The following is a 16842-nucleotide window of genomic DNA, read 5'->3' on the forward strand; positions in this document are numbered from 1 at the left end:
CCCTGCATTGAGCCAATATACAGATAAAAGCTTAAGGGAATATTCTACAGAGCACTGACATAACTTTTTCATTTTTTACCCCCAGTTGTACACTGGACACAGCACAGAACTGTGCTGCTGTTTTTAACACTTACACTTAGAAGTGTCTGTTGAACCACTCAGGTTCAAAAATCTGCACTAATAGAGACAAAAGCAGGAAAAGGAAATCCAAGTTTTAACAACAAAATAAAAATGACAAATAAATGAATACATGATTTTTTAGATCCAGAGAAGGAAAGAGGAGAGCATCCTGCCTCCTACTTTATATTTCTTATCTAAATCCTCAAAGGGCAAAAGACAAAAAGCATCCAAAAGGAAATGACTTGCCCAAAATAACACTGCAGATTGGCAGCAAAATAAGCAACAGATTCTAAGCCCTGCCAGCATTGCCTCTAACAACTGCTTCTTGGATGAAATTAAAAAGAAAACTTTGGAAATCAGGAGGCAGCCAAGCCATATATATCAGGGCTAAGCAGGTGTAGGAGGTTGTTGTGAGCAGAAAGTGGACTTCAGGAAGTATCTGAAAGCAAGAAGTGACAAATACAGAGGGAATCTGCATGTGAAATGAGAAGAAAGAAGAGGGACTCTACAAAATCCCAAAGCTCTGAGTGACTGCACAGGACAACTGGACAGAGAAGTTGTGTAGAGTAAGGGGGAAAAATAAAAAAATAGAAATATCTGAGAAGGAAAGAGTTTTAACACAATTTAAAAGGAAATGGCAAGTCCACATGAAGATGGAGACAGACGGGAAGAAACACATGTCTACACAGAGGGAAGAGGTCAGGAGTGGTCAGCAGATTTATGAGATTTAAGTGTCTCTGGCAGCTCCAGAGTCCAGTCAGAAATTTGCAGGGCTATTCCCAAGACATCATTTAATCCATTACAATATCTTCAGAAACTAAAAGCACCTGTAAGGTTTATACATTTGAGAGATCTTTAAAATATTTTAAACATAGCAGAATGAGACATTTTCTAAACTTCTCTAAAATTATACTACATGTACTGTTTGGATATTGCTACAGTATTTAGCTTTACCAGACTTGTAAGGCAGGTGCCTGCACTATATGAAAAAAGTATCTTGATAGAAAGGCCTCAATTCCAGTAACAGCTGAGAGAACTCTGTATCCTGCAATGCCCAGCATTGCTCTGTATTCTATACATTGCCCAAATTTTCCAGGCACAGCAGGCAGATGATGACAACATGCTCCTGTAACTCTACAGTTCAGAATCCAGACAAACATTTTTAATGAAATCAACATATTTGAGGATGCCCAACTTAGTGCAGATAACCTGAGCTCTTATGCAAAAGAAAAATTGGCAGATTGAAAGTATTTAAGTGCACATTTATCCTGACAACACATTCTTGACATATATGAGTATAGATTAACCGTAGCACAAGAATAAGACCACAGAATCTGGTTTTACCTCTCTAACAAGTAAATTATTTTGCTTAGGTTATGATGCACCCTTCTTAAAAAAAAAAACACACCAAAAAACCCCCAAACAAAGCACCATACCCCTCATGTTTATTTAGCATAATCATTCACAAATCATGAAGAAAAGTCAAATGCATTTAGTATTTTCAGTAATTACTTTTTCTTACTCTAGAGGAAAGTAGAATTGAAGCATTTTGCATCAGGGAGCTGATAAGCTGTTTTGTGATTAGTCTCAATTAACACCCAAAATACCCCAAATGCAGTCACAGAACTTGTCAGGGTCATTCCCAGTAAATGTAGTTAGCTACAGAAGAATTGCTTTCACTCAGCATTCACAGGCAGTATGAAGTCATATGTCAAAAGTGATACAAACATTATTAGAAAGATAATAGGAGTGATAAAGACATCATTATTAGCCTCTGACCAATGATGCATTCCCTGATAAACATCAGCAATAATCTCTCATGCTGAGATACTTCACAAGATCCCTGTGAAGGAAATTACTGACCCAGGTGGCTGGCATAAACACTCCAGCCCTGCCAAGTGAAAAAGTGCAAAACACTGAGATATACACTAGAGCATGACTACATCTGGGGACTAGTTATTAGTCAGGAACAAAGTTGGCTTCCTGTTATTGTAAAATAGTTTATGTAGACTCAGTACCTCTGTTATGTCTCCAACTGCATAAATGTGAGGAACAGAAGTAGCTTCACTGGCATCAACAATAATCTTTCCAGTTTCAGAGTTAGTTTTCACTCCAACTGCCTCCAGATTGAGAGTTTTGGTGTCAGGGGCTCGGCCTTAAGGAAAAAAAAATTAAAGTAAGAGCTATTGGAAAACTTCAGCAGTGTTAATCTAAAAAGCTGGCATCTTCCACTGTGGGTCTCCAAGAACTTTGTTCTATTTGATAGTCCAAGCAGAAATATGAGAAAACTTATACTGAGAAAGCTGCAGGGGTGGAAAGCATGGCTATGACATTCTATGACATGGCTATTGTGGGCAAGGAGCTCAATCACTGTTGCCTTTGCTCAGACATCAGAGGGTTATCCTTTTAAATATGGAAAACCACACCCACTGGAAAAAGCACAAAACCCACATAAATTCATATTTATTGAAGACTAAATTCAGTTTCCTAATATAGAACAAATATACATATAAAAACTAAGCAACTTCTACACTGAAAATTTCCAATAAACATTAACTGAATGGTGCTTAGTGCCAACAATGTGTTGTGTATAGTTTTTGAATAAAAATTATTAATAATGCTGTTCAACGTTAAACATTCCTGAAGTCCTTGTTTCTTGTAATATGAATACACTTATCTTAAAACACTTTTAGTACCTTCAGCTTAGATGAAAACTATATCAGCATTTAGGTTTTGAGAGCAAAGTTGATAAAATTTATCTCAAACTGTATTTGAGCTATTTCTGTAGAGTTTAGAAACACTTTAAATGTATTTAAAAACAAATGAGGCAAATCCAACCAAGCCCAGATTTTATTACAGCTTCCTATTCCAATGATATCAAATTATCTCATATTTTAAAAATATATTTTGGTAGTGTTTTCTGCATAGTTACCCCTTGATCACTGAAGTCTTAACAGCATTACACTGAGCTTTGTATAGAGTATCTAAGGAAGCAATTCCTGACCCAGAAATTGCAATCTTAAATCCTATCCAACTTGTTTGAAAGTTAATAAGCACAGTGAAATTACATGGTAGTCACAAAATTTTTAAGGATCACACAGAAAAAAACCCAAACAATATATCCAAATGAAGGAAATTTTTTAACATTGTGTCTGTTTTAGAGGCTTTAATGAACATGGATATATCTACACATTCAAGTCTCCTTTGCGTGAGTCACAATTTGCATTCAATTTAATACAGAGCTATAGCAAAGCAAAACAAAAGAGGAAATGTGTTTTCATTATAAAAACAAGCTCTTTGATGTTAATGTAGGAAATTATTAAACAAAAGGAAAACCTGGCTTGTCAATACAGACCTAATTATATGTAAACATATGATTCAGTGCTTTATACATCTTCCATACAGCCAGGCCCTCAAACAATGTCACATCTGAATGCCTCTGTAAAGACTTCTGTGTATTAATTTCATCTGGTGAAACCAACACTTCCTCTGGGAGCACTGACTGAAGCTGTCGGCACTTGGCTATCTGTCTGTCTTCCCTTCTGTTGTCCCCATGGGATGTTGATCTGCTGTTCCTTCTCTGCCCCCTGCTCCCCAGTCCTGATGCTATCAGGCAACAAAAATAATAAACCTCCAGGACCTTATCTTGGCTCGGATGTGAAACAACTTCCTACCGTTGTATTTCTTTGGGTATTGAGAGTAAAGCCTGGGCATTCTGCAAATGGACAACTAATGGGGTTTTCTAGTTTCCTCTTTTTCCTGCCAGGCAGAGCCAAGAGAAAACTTAGCACGCAATGGTCAGGCACTGAAAGAGGAAAAAAGAAAACCCCTCAATAGAGTCATTTAAAGACCTGTGGCAACAACAGCTGAGTTTATCAAACCTGCAGGATAACACTTAACCTTTCCATTGCAGCCAATTTTAACATATGTACAGCTTGGTATTAATAGCTAAGAGTTACAAAAAAATGTGCTGCTTCTCATAGTGAAGTTTCTCTCTCAATTTTACTGCCTAACTATTACTTTTGAAGGTAAAACCAAATTTTTTAAACACTGAACTGAAGCTTTACTGGCCTTTAGCTCTATGCAGGTTCACCCCCGTAAACAAGAATTATACTTAATGATCTTGCTTCGTCTCAAATTCAGTAATTGAGGCTCATGATTATACAATGTGCAGGTTGTAGTGCCAAATTCAGGGAATTCTGATGTTTCCTAATGTTCACTTACTATTATAAAATTAGTTCTCACCATTTCTCAGACGGACTTTCTTTTTATATCCATAACTCCTGATTTTTTCGTATCTTCAACTTCAAGAAATCATGACTCCACAGCTTATTTCTAAGATTCTAAATCCTACCAGGCACACAAACTCACTCTTTGCCTAAAATCAGCACATGTGCTTTTAGTTTGAAGATGTCTTGAAACTGCCAAAGAACAGGAGTGTACAATTGTATAGGACACAAGATTAGATATAGCTTTCATTCAAGACAGCAAAATAGGCCAGACACCTAGAAGAAAGGTGTAACTCAAATCTGACCCTTAAAAAGGTTACCTGCCTCCTGCACTTCTAACAGCACACCACCGACTCATCTTTCATAGACCCATACACTTACACAGCTGTGAAAACCACACAGAGCCCTGCTTTCAGTGCCAGCCCCCTTTTGCTTTTAACTTTAAAAGAAAAAGCAGCTTTTTGATCTGTTTTTGTAAAATCTAACAGCACAGCTTCCTAAGGGGGCTGCCAGCCAGAGGGCTGCACTGCAGAGAGTGGTGGCTGAAGCTCACATCTCCCATCACAGACATGGCCAGGCTGGGCTGTGGTGTGGCATTTGTGTCCCATTACCTGCCCAGGCCTTCTGGTAATTATACCTGACCACAGAACAAGGGGAACGAGTATCAGACTGTGACCTTCAGGTGCAGGACCTTCAACAGTGGAGACTGAAAGAGCTAAACTCAGAATTCAGAGGCACAGCCATACTCAGGTAAGTAGCAGTGGCAAAGGAGTGACAGCATACTCTCATATCCAGTAAGATTTCCCAGGATGATAAAGGTGCAGCTGACAGCAGAATTTTTTAATGGGTCTTCCAGAGTTTCTTAACCAAAGAAGTTAGAATGCCAGTTTGCCTCCCAACATCTGAAAAATCCAAACTGGAGCCAAGCACACATTTTATTGTAGATGGCCACTGTTAGGATACTGCTGGGTGACAGGAGAGTTTTCTGGAATAAAACTCAAGCCCAATAGTCTTCTCCACTTCTTCTCTATATATTGGCACATCATAACTTTATCCAATCTGACCTCAGTCTGACCTTAATTAAAATCTTGTCTGTGTTCCCAGTCTCAGTACTCTCTTCATTCTGAGTGCCTGACACATTCCCCAAAATAGGTTCAATACCACTGCCTTTTCCTCCTTCAAATGTCTCCTAAAACCCACAAGATGTTCACTAAAACACACCCAGCTGATAATGATAAATAAAAACCACTTCAATGTAACTACTGTTCAGATTACAGGAAAATATTGACTAGAGTAAGATTAAGTAAGGTTAAAAAGAGTTCAGAACCTTTATCACATTGATAATAGTGTGCCCCATTTCTACAAGGATGCTTTTGAACATTACATCCATTACTGATAAACCTCCAGCATGCCTGCCACAATCTGAAAAAAAAATCTGGCCCTTAGTCAATACTGGGGCAGTAATTGGCTCTCTGGCAAGGCTGCTCACTGTACTCTCCTGTAGCACTGACACTTTTCACACAGAGGAGTCCTCTCAGCAGAAAGCTTGTGCTACATTGAGCAAAAACCTGCCTGTGCACACCTGGAGTTCACAACAAAAGCAACTCCAAGTGACATGTAATCAAATTAAAAACTTACAGCATGGGACAGACTTCTAAAATTCTACTTTTCTTGTTCTCAATATCCTGTAAAAAGGGAAGAGTGCTGGAAACATTTTCTGAGAAGAAAGCTACAGTTCACTCTTACATTATTTCTCCCACACAAAGCTTGCTTTAACCAAAGGTTTGGTTTCAAAGGATGGCTCTGCAGTCTCAGAAATGAGCACTCAACCACCATTCCCAAGACAGGCAGGTCATTGGTTTCAATCTCCTCAGCATTTATGATTGAACTGAATCTGTTTTCTGCATGCAGTAACTATACTGTTTTCAAGAAATTACTTTGGAGTAATTTTTTGCCATTTGAAAAATCTCTTTCTACCATCATTGAAGTAAAGGCTAGCATCACCTATCAACTCAAATAGCACTTTAGAGCTGAAATAGTTCTGAATCCAACCTTCTTCACATGTAGATTTAGAGGCATAGCCTAGCACATGAACAAATTATTTTTATAGTTACAAGCTGGTATAATAAGTAGCATAAAATAAGTTACATTTAAAGTTTATGAGTTGGTTACACAAAGGGAAAAGCACATTAAAAATAGCCCTGCTGAATAAAGGCTGACTGAATGCCCTAAAAATTAGATATTGGAAAAATCCCTAAAAGCACTGGCTGATATAATGGGAATGACAATTTTCATTAGGATTGCAGAAACCATATCTAATCAAATTTCATTAGGATTGCAGAAACCATATCTAATCAAGAGAGTAATGAATTTAAGTTAGTAAGAGAGACAGACATGGGAAGCTTAGAACAAAGCCCCAAAGCTTCAGCAAACCACAGCACATCAGCATTAAGAGTTGCCTGAGATCAACCAAGGTGCTTTATTTTTCACTGAATAGTTCAAAGGTTAAAAACTCAATGGCAAAATTGTGTTTGCCAAGATAAATCTAAAGCCCATTCCCTTTTCTACAGGGGCTGGCAGAGATGTGCTCATAGGAGATCACAGCAATATTTTACCTTATGGGACTTTTCACAGAAAATCTCCTAACAAAATTTCTGTTTTCCCTTGTTAACCCAAACTGGTTTGGTTGAAGAACACTATTACAAAAAATGTTATGTACTTATCCCTTTGTCCATACCAAACAGCAAGGATTCTATTCAAACCTCAACATCTTATCATTTCAGGAGAATTCTCTAGAAGCCAAAGACTGCACTACTAAGATAGAAAGACATACAGAACTGAGCTGGAAAAATCAAATAAACATCAACAACAAGCTCTTGCACTGAGATGGAATATAACAGTATGTAGTCCCTCAGCAAGGTATGACAGGTCCATGTGTTACCTACAAAGATTTGGACTGAAAGTTTTACATTACATTAAAATGTATCAAAATGAGATTTCTTTTTTTCCCCTCAAATATTTTGACTAGTTCAAAAATGCTGCTAGAAAAACAAAGGGAGCATTGTGCCTGCTTTTATTGGCTTATCCATACAAGCAGAAAATCACACATTCCAAAAGTAAAACAAAACTCATCAGACAAACACAATCTAATTTTCTTTTTAAAGGGTTGACATTAGGAGATAGTTTAACAAGCTACAGTACTATGTCCCACTATCAGTAACTATTTTTAACATTATTAATAAAATCCTACTAAAATTCCATAATGCACTGGCAAAAATTGTGGAAATATTTACTATAATTTAGGCTACAATTAGTTAACAGCAGCAGCTGCTTCTTAACCAACTCTCCAAGCTGACTTGCTTCAATCAGTATTATAACTGGCACATCTGCAGACAGGAAATCCTCAACACCACTGAGTTTCCCAGCCTATTATCTGAGACACCTGGTGTGGGTGTGTTGATACAGAGCAAAACAATGAATCATATGGACTGCACACCAATTAACCAGCTCTAACTGTTAATGTGTTTAATCCTTAAGGGTGGAGTGCCAATCTGAACACTAAAAAAAGGCAACACAAAATCCTCACACTATTCATTTTACTGTTTCTAAATATGGATTGTAACTCAAATCTCTGACAAAAATTGTAACACATGTAGCTCCTCTGAACTGAAATAATGAGCAGACTCATGTTACAACTGAATTGCAACAGTCTATCATGCAACCTTATTCCATTATAATTAACAGTAAACCAAGATTTTTTTCTTATTTTTCAGCTTAATAGCTCTTTTTTCCATCTTAGACCAAAGTAAACAAATTGACTTGACATTTGACATGTGTGTCTCCAACTCAGTGTACTTTTCATAGAACCACAGAATGGGCTGGGTTTTTTACCAGAAAGCTTAAGAAAAATCAAATGCAGCACTTAGAAACCCACTTTTTGGAAACATTTTCATCTCACCTCATGAATATTATTCTACCGTTTTCAGGATTCTTATGTGTCCAGATAGCATGAACTATTTTTTACTCTTGGCAAGCAGTAGTCTGTTTGATTGGTTCTGATGAGAATAATCCATTATTACAGGCTGTTTCCACAATTTGTAGAGCCCAAGGCACTTCTAAGAGAGCAGTAGTTACAGTAAGGAAAAGAAAACATTTGTCACAATGCACAACCTGCTCTCTGTTTGGGGTATTAGGAAGATATAAAGCTGACTTAACCAGGGAAATGGAACAACTGAATAGTAGATTAAATCCACTGGGCAAAATATGCTGTAAATGATCTGTTTCTGATCCTGTAATGGATCTATTCTACAACCACAATAATTTAAATTTATGCTATAAACAAATGAAAGAGTAATGCATTCCCACCACTCTAAAACAGAAGTGCCAGATAAAAAGAATATAAAGTAGTCAAGGGGATTGCTAAAGCTGCTAGTAAAACTGATTACTTGTCTGCATCCACAGGATTTCTTGGGCTGTACGATTAAGCCTATTTACTTCATTTGCCAGATATCATCTGCCTGCCAAATACCACTACTACCTCTAGCCATGCATTATTGATGTAGAATTCCAGATATTCACAAAGCTTTATAAGCACAAAAGACAAAAGTCTCCTACTCTGGTGGGCTTACAGCCCATCTGAACCAATACAGAAACTGAGGACAGACTGGTAACAGCGACAAATGAGCAGCTCAGGGAGGCAACACTGAAGGAGTGTTTTCATTCCTGTGGGCTGGAGCCTTGTACATAATTTAGTGGGTTAGTCCTTGCAGGAAGCAGCATTTGTCTCAAAGGAGGAAAACTCCAGATTTGATTCCCATTTCTGGTGATTATACTCATAGACATTTATCACAGCATTCTTTTAAAGCAATTTACTCTCAGTCATTGTATGTCAGTTCCAAGGGATCTGAGATATGTGAAAGTCCCTAACCAGATTTCAAAAAGCTATACAGTTTCAAGGTTCCCTGCAAGAGCTTGGGTTTTTAGAGCCAGTTACTTCTTTTTCTCTGAACTGGATGACAGCTGCAGTAACAAACTTAAACAGCAGAGTTTAGAAAAAAATCCTAGAAGAAATGGTAGCCTCTTGAACAGGATAAATATGCACTTCCAGTGAATAGCTTCATGAATCAATCAAGAGTATGCACTTAGAGAACACTACCTGCAAACCAGAGTTTGCTGGAATTCATGTTCTTACTGTAGTAAAAGTGAGAAAGACTACATGGTCTCCCATTTATTGCAGCTCATGCAAAAATAGTTACCACAGACTTCTTCCATTCACAGTAACTTTAATGTGTTTTTAGATTGTAAATGAACAAGTCAGGCATGCAAGAAAAGAATTAAACAACTATCAATATTTAAGTCACTAAACATTTAAGGGGGGGAGCTGTTTGACCACATGATGAAGTGACTTCACTTTCAGAATGGAAAGCATTGCAAAGAAATGTTAAGATAATCATATTTACCTACTGCCCACATCACAGTGTCAAAAGAATCGGTTTCTTCTGTGTCCAGGTCAGCATTTTTCCAAGTGACTTGCAATCTGTCGCTCTCCAATTTTTCAACTTTAGTTGGGAAACATCTCTTTAAAAATTTTGTGCCATAAGATTCCATGTGCTCGGTTACTAAGGAAGCCATTTGCTGTTGAGTAGTGAAACAAATTTGTTTTTTCTTAGATATGTGACCTTTTCAATGTAAACCCCTCCTTCAGCTGGGTTCAGGAAACCCCAGTAAATACTTTGTGCATTTCAAACATTCTTTATCACTTAGTTACTATGCACTGCTAATACATGATAATTTAGGGAGCCACCATGACCTGCAACTCCATTCCAAGAGGCACCTACACTTAATTACTCAAATTATTTTCAAAAAATATAACAGTAAATTAATAAAAGAGTTGCTTTTAAAGCATTTGTTGTTTACATAATCTAGAGCATATTCAATTTACCATTACCATAACTACAATTTTCTAGTAGTTTGATGAAAATTAAATACTTTCATAAAACAATGGGAGAAAGGTATTTTGTTTTGCCATAACACCTGCCATTTCTCTGCAATGACTATGAATCAGTAAGGTTTCACGGAAAGTTCTAATACAAAAACAAAAAAACCAAACCACTTTTGTCCTAAGACCCTGTTTGAAATAATGCCACACCAAACTGAAGTAGTAAAATGTGATATCAACAGGTTTATCCAAAGACATCAGTGCTCTTGACTGCAGGAACTCAGGTTGCACCTTGCCAGAGTATGTTTGTTACTTAAAGGATATTATTACAAAACCACTCACATAGAACAACTCCACACAACTCCACAAGCTCTCTCAGCTTACAAAACTTTATTTTAAAGTTGATATTAACTAATATGAAGGCAACAGGAGGGTTATGTCTCTTCAGAAACATGAGAGCTCATTAATCAGTTTCCATCAGCCTCAATGTGGCTGCAGACTGAACATAATTATTTTATCTCCATTAATACTTTATTAACTTTGGTATGGCCATTGTGCTCCTCCTGCCTACAGAGGATCAAGTTCTCCTACTGTGTTTGACCAAGTGCTACACACACACACTATTCCCTGCTCGCTCAGGCCTCATGCTGTTACAGGTGTGGATTTCTTCAATGTGAGGAGTGTAAATCCCAAGAATTATTCTTATACAATGTTTTGTAAACTCATGCCATCACTTTTAAGGCATACAAGCCACTAGTTTAAGGAAGGCACTCCAGGGTGGGAGAGGGTGACATAGAACCAGGATCTGTCACTAGTGTCACTAGCATGGGTGGTGTTTGTCACTGCCACTTAGCAACAACACTTCCACCTCAAAACCTGTGCACATATTAGGAAATGTTTGGAATAAAAACAACATTATTTCTTTAGGAGATAAAAATTTAAAAAATCTATATTTTAATTTACTTGCTAGATAAGGAGATGTAAGATATTCTGTACTTGCCTGATCAAACCCACGAAGTGGGACACTTCTCATCATGACTGTAGTGTCCAATCCAATGCCTGTCAGAAAACCAGCACACTCAAGGGACACATCTGGTGACACACCAGTTAAGCAAATGTAAACAACAATTTCAATAAACACAATATATGAGTAGTATACAAGTGGCTTTTCACTTGGAAATACCAAGTTCTCCTCACACAGACATCTTTAGCTTGCCTTTGTACATAGAATAAAACTTGGAAACCTTATAGTTAACATAGTTAACACTGGATTTAAGATCCTGAGAATTCATCCTCAGCTGATCTTAATTTCCATGATGCTACTGCATAGAAAATTATTATTATTCTCTTACCAACTCAACTATATCACATGAGCAGAGGCATTCTGAAAACTGAAGTTTCACAGGAAAGACAGCTATGCTAATTATAATCACAGATCATCACAGGCTTTTCAAAGGATACAGCTGGCTCCAACAACCAACCTGTTACAGAGAAGGAAAAAAAGAAGAAAGCAGTGGAATGAGCTTGTGCATACTTTTGCACAACGAGAAAAAAATATTTTCTGATGTGGGTGTCACATCTGCCAACTTCCAGTCAGCTGGGAGCCCTGAGTTGGCCAGGACTGCTGGGAAATGATGGAGGGTGGCTCAGTCAGCTCTGCCATCAGCTCCCTCAGCACCCTGGGGTAGATTCCCTCCTTGGACTTGTGCATGTCCAAGGCTGCAGGAAGTTTCTAACCAAGTCCTCATGATTTATGGGGGCTTCATTCTGTTCCCTGTCCCCATCTTTCAGCTCAGGGGTTGGGCAGCACAGAACAACTGCTCTTACTATTAAGGACTGAGGCAAAGAAGGCATTAAGTAACTCAGCCTTATCCTTATTACTGTGCTTCTCCTCCCCCACACTAATAAAGGATGGGCACTCTCCTGAGCCCTCCTTTTGTTGCTACTGTATTTATAGAAACATTTTTATTGCCTTTTACAGCAGTAGCCAGATTAAGTTCTAATTGGGCTTTGGCCCCTCTAATTTTCTCCCTGCACAACTTTATGGCATCCTTGTGGCCCTCCCTCTTCTCCCAGGGGCATACACACTCCTTTTTCCCCCGAGTTCCAGCCAAAACTCTTTATTCAGCCAGGCCAATCTTCTTCCCTGACAGCTCATCTTTCAGCACATGGAGATGGTCTATCAATTAGATTATGTCTTCCTATCAAGTAGATTACAGTTCCCAATGAAGATTTTATTCATTGCTAAATTTCATTTTGATTTATAACCATCTGCTTTTTAATCACTGTATTTTTCCAGATGCCAAATATTTGCCCTTCCAGTCTTCAAACATTTGTTTATGATATTACAGAAAATGGGTTTAATAGATTTAGTTAGACTGGTATTTACCAAATATATCCATTTTAGTTCTTAAAGAAAACCCCAGCTCCCACCTCTCTCAATATTTCACACCCTTTCAATCAAGAATATAATTGCAATTGTCCATCAACACTTGTAATTTATGAGGTGTATCAGCTCTCCAGCACAACAGTTTCCATCTCTGTCCCCAATTGATCCCTACACTGCAGCAGTTCCTCTCTCCCCACCCCTACATTTGCTGGGTACAAAAGGCAGAATGCTCAGTCCCTGTTCTGCAGGTAAAAGCAGCTCCAGCCAGACAGCCATTAACCCTCAGCTGCTGGACAGGCTGCACTTGCACTCCTCTGCTGTTTATGTCTTCTACAGACTTGTTAAAAATCTCACAGTTTGGAGATGGCATCCCACACAGTATTTCCAGTGACAACATAGTATTTTGTTAGGTTTTTGAAGGGGCTTGTGGCCTATGCCTTACCCTAAACAAATCTGCAGCATCTCCCAGTTCTAACAGCAATGCTTTTAAACTTCTGAGCAGTGCAGACATGGAGGCTGCAGCTCTGTAAGCCCCAGGGACTGCACAGTCAGTACAACACATGTTTTCTTACAAAAGGCTCCAGATAACATCTCTCTGTCTTACAATAAAAACACACAACTTCTGAAGGTGTACAGAGAATAGGTTGATTAAAATCTGCTAGTCTGGGGTTTATGCTTGGCAAATAATTTAACATAATGGGAAATAATTTTTCCAGCATTAGGGCATCTGATTCATCTGTGAATGAATGATCACACCCTCATTAGCATGCAGCTCCTGGGAAGTGCTGCAAAAAGCCTCATACTGCCCATAAAGAAATATCTACTGGAGATTCACAGGGAAAAGAATGAGAATTTCTGTAATTTGGGCATATGTTTACTCTTCTTTTTCATTAGATGGAAAATGGATGTCAGCTGGCACTTACTCATAGAATCAGCCCCACATTATTCACACTTTCTTGTACAAAACAGGGGGTTCCTGGGCATTGTCAGTGTCTAAAAGAAAAGTTAGGAAAGCAGAACCTAACCTTGTGTTCACACCTGCTCAATTTCTTACTCATTCTCAACACATTTCAAGGCATCTCTTCTAATTCACTCTGCCAAAACCCTTCATCTCAGCAGTGAGTTTCTTCCCCATGTTTGTATATCTATGGGACTTTTACAGTTGGTTAATGGTTTACTTAAAAAAAAAAAAAGAATAACTGCAGGACTGACAGTTCTATAACCTCCAGGCATGTAATTTGTAGCTGAGATATGTACATTTGGAGAGGGAGAAAAGAAAGAATAACTACAACACAGCTCAGACTAAAAACAAAAGGTGTTAAACTGAACCTTGGGAATATTTATAACAGAAACAAATCCGACAGAAACAAACCTCTAACAACTCCCTCCTTCATTTGCTAAGACACAGCCTGATAAAGCACAGAAATGCTACTGTAGCCCCTGCAGGCTTATTTTGACTAAATCTCAGGAATGCAACATATAAACACTAGACTCCCACATTACACTGTTACAACTTGCATCGGCAGCAACTGGACAAGAGCCATATTTTCACAGAAACCTCTTACAAGGATAAATCTTATATTTTGGTTTGGGATTTTGTTGGGGTTTTTTTTTCAGGGGGTGGGTTTTGCTTTTCTTAAAAACAATTTCCTTGCATAAATCATGCCTTCAACATGCTAGAGGTGATTGAAACACTACAAACAACAACAAATTTACTTTCTTTCTAAAACTGTACCAAAAAGCCTCATTTTCCTACTTGAAGTTTAGCTTAACACAGTGCATTTTTTATAGCAGAAAATGGCAACTATGTTTTTTGCACAAACACCAGTATTATAGGTTGAAGTCTCTTTTGTTTTTTCTAGAATTGCTCAATAGAGAGGACAAAAAGATAGCATTATCTGACTTTCAGGCTAGCAAATCTGCATTTCCTATCACAATTATCTCCATCAGGAAATTGCTCTGTAGCAGTGTTGACTTGGAATCTTACTGTGCTATGTGCTGTAAAGAACAACTGTGGCATTTTAGTATTTCCATTAAAACCAATGTTTTAATATTTCAGTTAAACCATAGCTTCCAAAGCAAAAGTGACCCAAATGTTTCTTCGTATTTTCTTTTGTTATCAGAACTGCCACAACTTAGGAAAAAGCAAAATTATGTTGGAGCTTCTCCCCAATTGAGGAACGGGGACTGAGCAGCCCCAGGTGAGTTCATGCTGCCCTCTTGTGACTTGTAATCGCTACAGCACAACCTAACACGGTGAAAACGTTATTTAATTTGATTTTAGGAGGGAATTTCATAACATGAGGAGGGAGAAGATCTATCAGTTATTAATGAAGTTTGGTAATATGATATTTCTGCATTGAGAAGCAAATTTTCAGAAGGAAAACAGAAGAAAAATTAGCATACAAAAGGCAATTTTGAACATTTTTCACCCTGCTATATAGAAAAGGTAGGAATGCCAGCATCTGTTACAGCCATGGTAAGGTAACTTACGTTTTTCCAGGAGATTTCTCTAACCAGAACAGATCATCACTTGTGATTCCATACTCCAGTGCACCTGCAACCTATGATCACACAGGTGAATCTACAATGCCAATCCTGTCAGCAATAAAAGCTAATAGCAACTCAGGCTGTGTTGGCTGAAGTACAGACCAAGGGGAATATATCTGGGGCTGCCAGCTTCCAACCTGAATTATCCTACAGCTCTAAGCAACACCAACATACTGAATCAGAGAAAACTGGCTTTTTAGAAAAACATTTCCATAGACAACATCCTTTATATAAAGACAATTTTTTGTGTGACACAACTACAAAAAAATCTCTCATATGTTGCTTTATTTTTACATTCTTTATCCTCCTTCACTGTGTTGTGCATCTCAGCAAAGCACTGGAGTTGTCAAATGGAATGGTAACTTACATGTGTAGGGTATTTTGGTCTTCCTCCAGTAGCAATGACAATATTATCTGCAGTAACAACAACCTACAAACAAAAATGAAAAATCAAAATCAAGCATTTGCAATCCTTTTATCTGTCTTTGGATTTCATCTATGTACAAATGAGTGATCAATGAGAAAACTGGTACTACCATCTGCTATTTATGTGACATAATAATCAGCAATGCATTAAAAAGGGATGGAGATAAACTAATACATGCAGAATTTCTCCTACCCATTCTCTACTAGGTTTTAATATTAACTGTGCAATTGTTCTTACACTGCACAAGATTCTGATGACTACTTGGAAGCAATAGTTATGCACAAGTGACACTTTTAAAATCAATTTCTTGTCAGGATAAAACACACAGAGATCACAGCAGTAAGTTCTATCTCAGGCCTAGAGTTAAGCTACCTCAAAAGGAGACTGTTTCTAGAAAATCCTGGGCACCTACCTCCAAAAGCCTGACCTTCAAGCTGATATGAATCAATAATATTAAACAATTACCCTGAAAAAGGTGTTAAAAAGGCACTTTCAGGCCTTGTTAAATACCCAGTAATGGCCACCATTCTGTTATGGGACCCAGATGTGCATTCACACTAATTGCCTTCCACACACAATTTGGTATTACTGAGTTAATCACCCCTACAAATCACCTGAAGGAGGGAAACAGCGCAGAGCAACCTAATTCTCACCTCTCAGAACTCACATTTCTGTAAGCATCAGCATGACTGACCAAATCAAACAAAAATCTTCTGTCTCAGCATTTCCACCCGCAGAAAAAAGCAATAGCATCCAACAGGCCAGGCCAGGCACTCAGCAGGCACCAGTCAAGTTCATAAACAACTTCTCTAAGTGGAAAATGCAAATCTCACTCACTGAAACAATACTGAATACCTCAAACAATTTGCAAAAGCACAATCTCGCTCCCAAATGACCTGAAATGTTCCAAGTGAACAAAACTGCAGAAATCAGCACAGCAGCTCACCTCTTTACCTGCTTTTGTTACACCACGGACTGTATGTGGATCAGAAAAACTTCCTTTTATGTTGAAATATTTCACCTTCCTGTTTAGAAGAAAACAGCATCAGCAACGTACACTAAACAAGAATAGGTATGAAATACAATCAGCTACCTTTTCTGTATTTAAGTGCTAAAAGGGGTAGCAATCAGGCATAGAGTAGTAAAAGGAAGGAATCTCATTTCATAGGACTGTTTGCAGATCTGTCAT

General features: G+C 38.0%; 1 protein-coding gene across 1 annotated transcript in view; it reads right to left on the reverse strand.

Annotated features, from left to right (window-relative positions):
* Positions 1–16842, reverse strand: part of TXNRD2 (thioredoxin reductase 2) — a 29379-nt gene that overhangs the window by 8824 nt on the left and 3713 nt on the right. Inside the window, exons 6-12 of the mRNA XM_054288904.1 lie at positions 16600–16678; positions 15594–15656; positions 15170–15240; positions 11749–11768; positions 11288–11379; positions 9809–9983; positions 2139–2275 (exon numbers count right to left, since the gene is read on the reverse strand). Coding sequence (XP_054144879.1) covers positions 2139–2275; positions 9809–9983; positions 11288–11379; positions 11749–11768; positions 15170–15240; positions 15594–15656; positions 16600–16678 — 637 coding nt within the window. The remainder of the gene's footprint in view (positions 1–2138; positions 2276–9808; positions 9984–11287; positions 11380–11748; positions 11769–15169; positions 15241–15593; positions 15657–16599; positions 16679–16842) is intronic.

Source organism: Melozone crissalis, unplaced genomic scaffold (genome assembly GCF_028551555.1).
Source record: "Melozone crissalis strain CALT ecotype California unplaced genomic scaffold, PUWL_Pcris_2 ptg000063l_1, whole genome shotgun sequence".
NCBI lineage: Eukaryota > Metazoa > Chordata > Aves > Passeriformes > Passerellidae > Melozone > Melozone crissalis.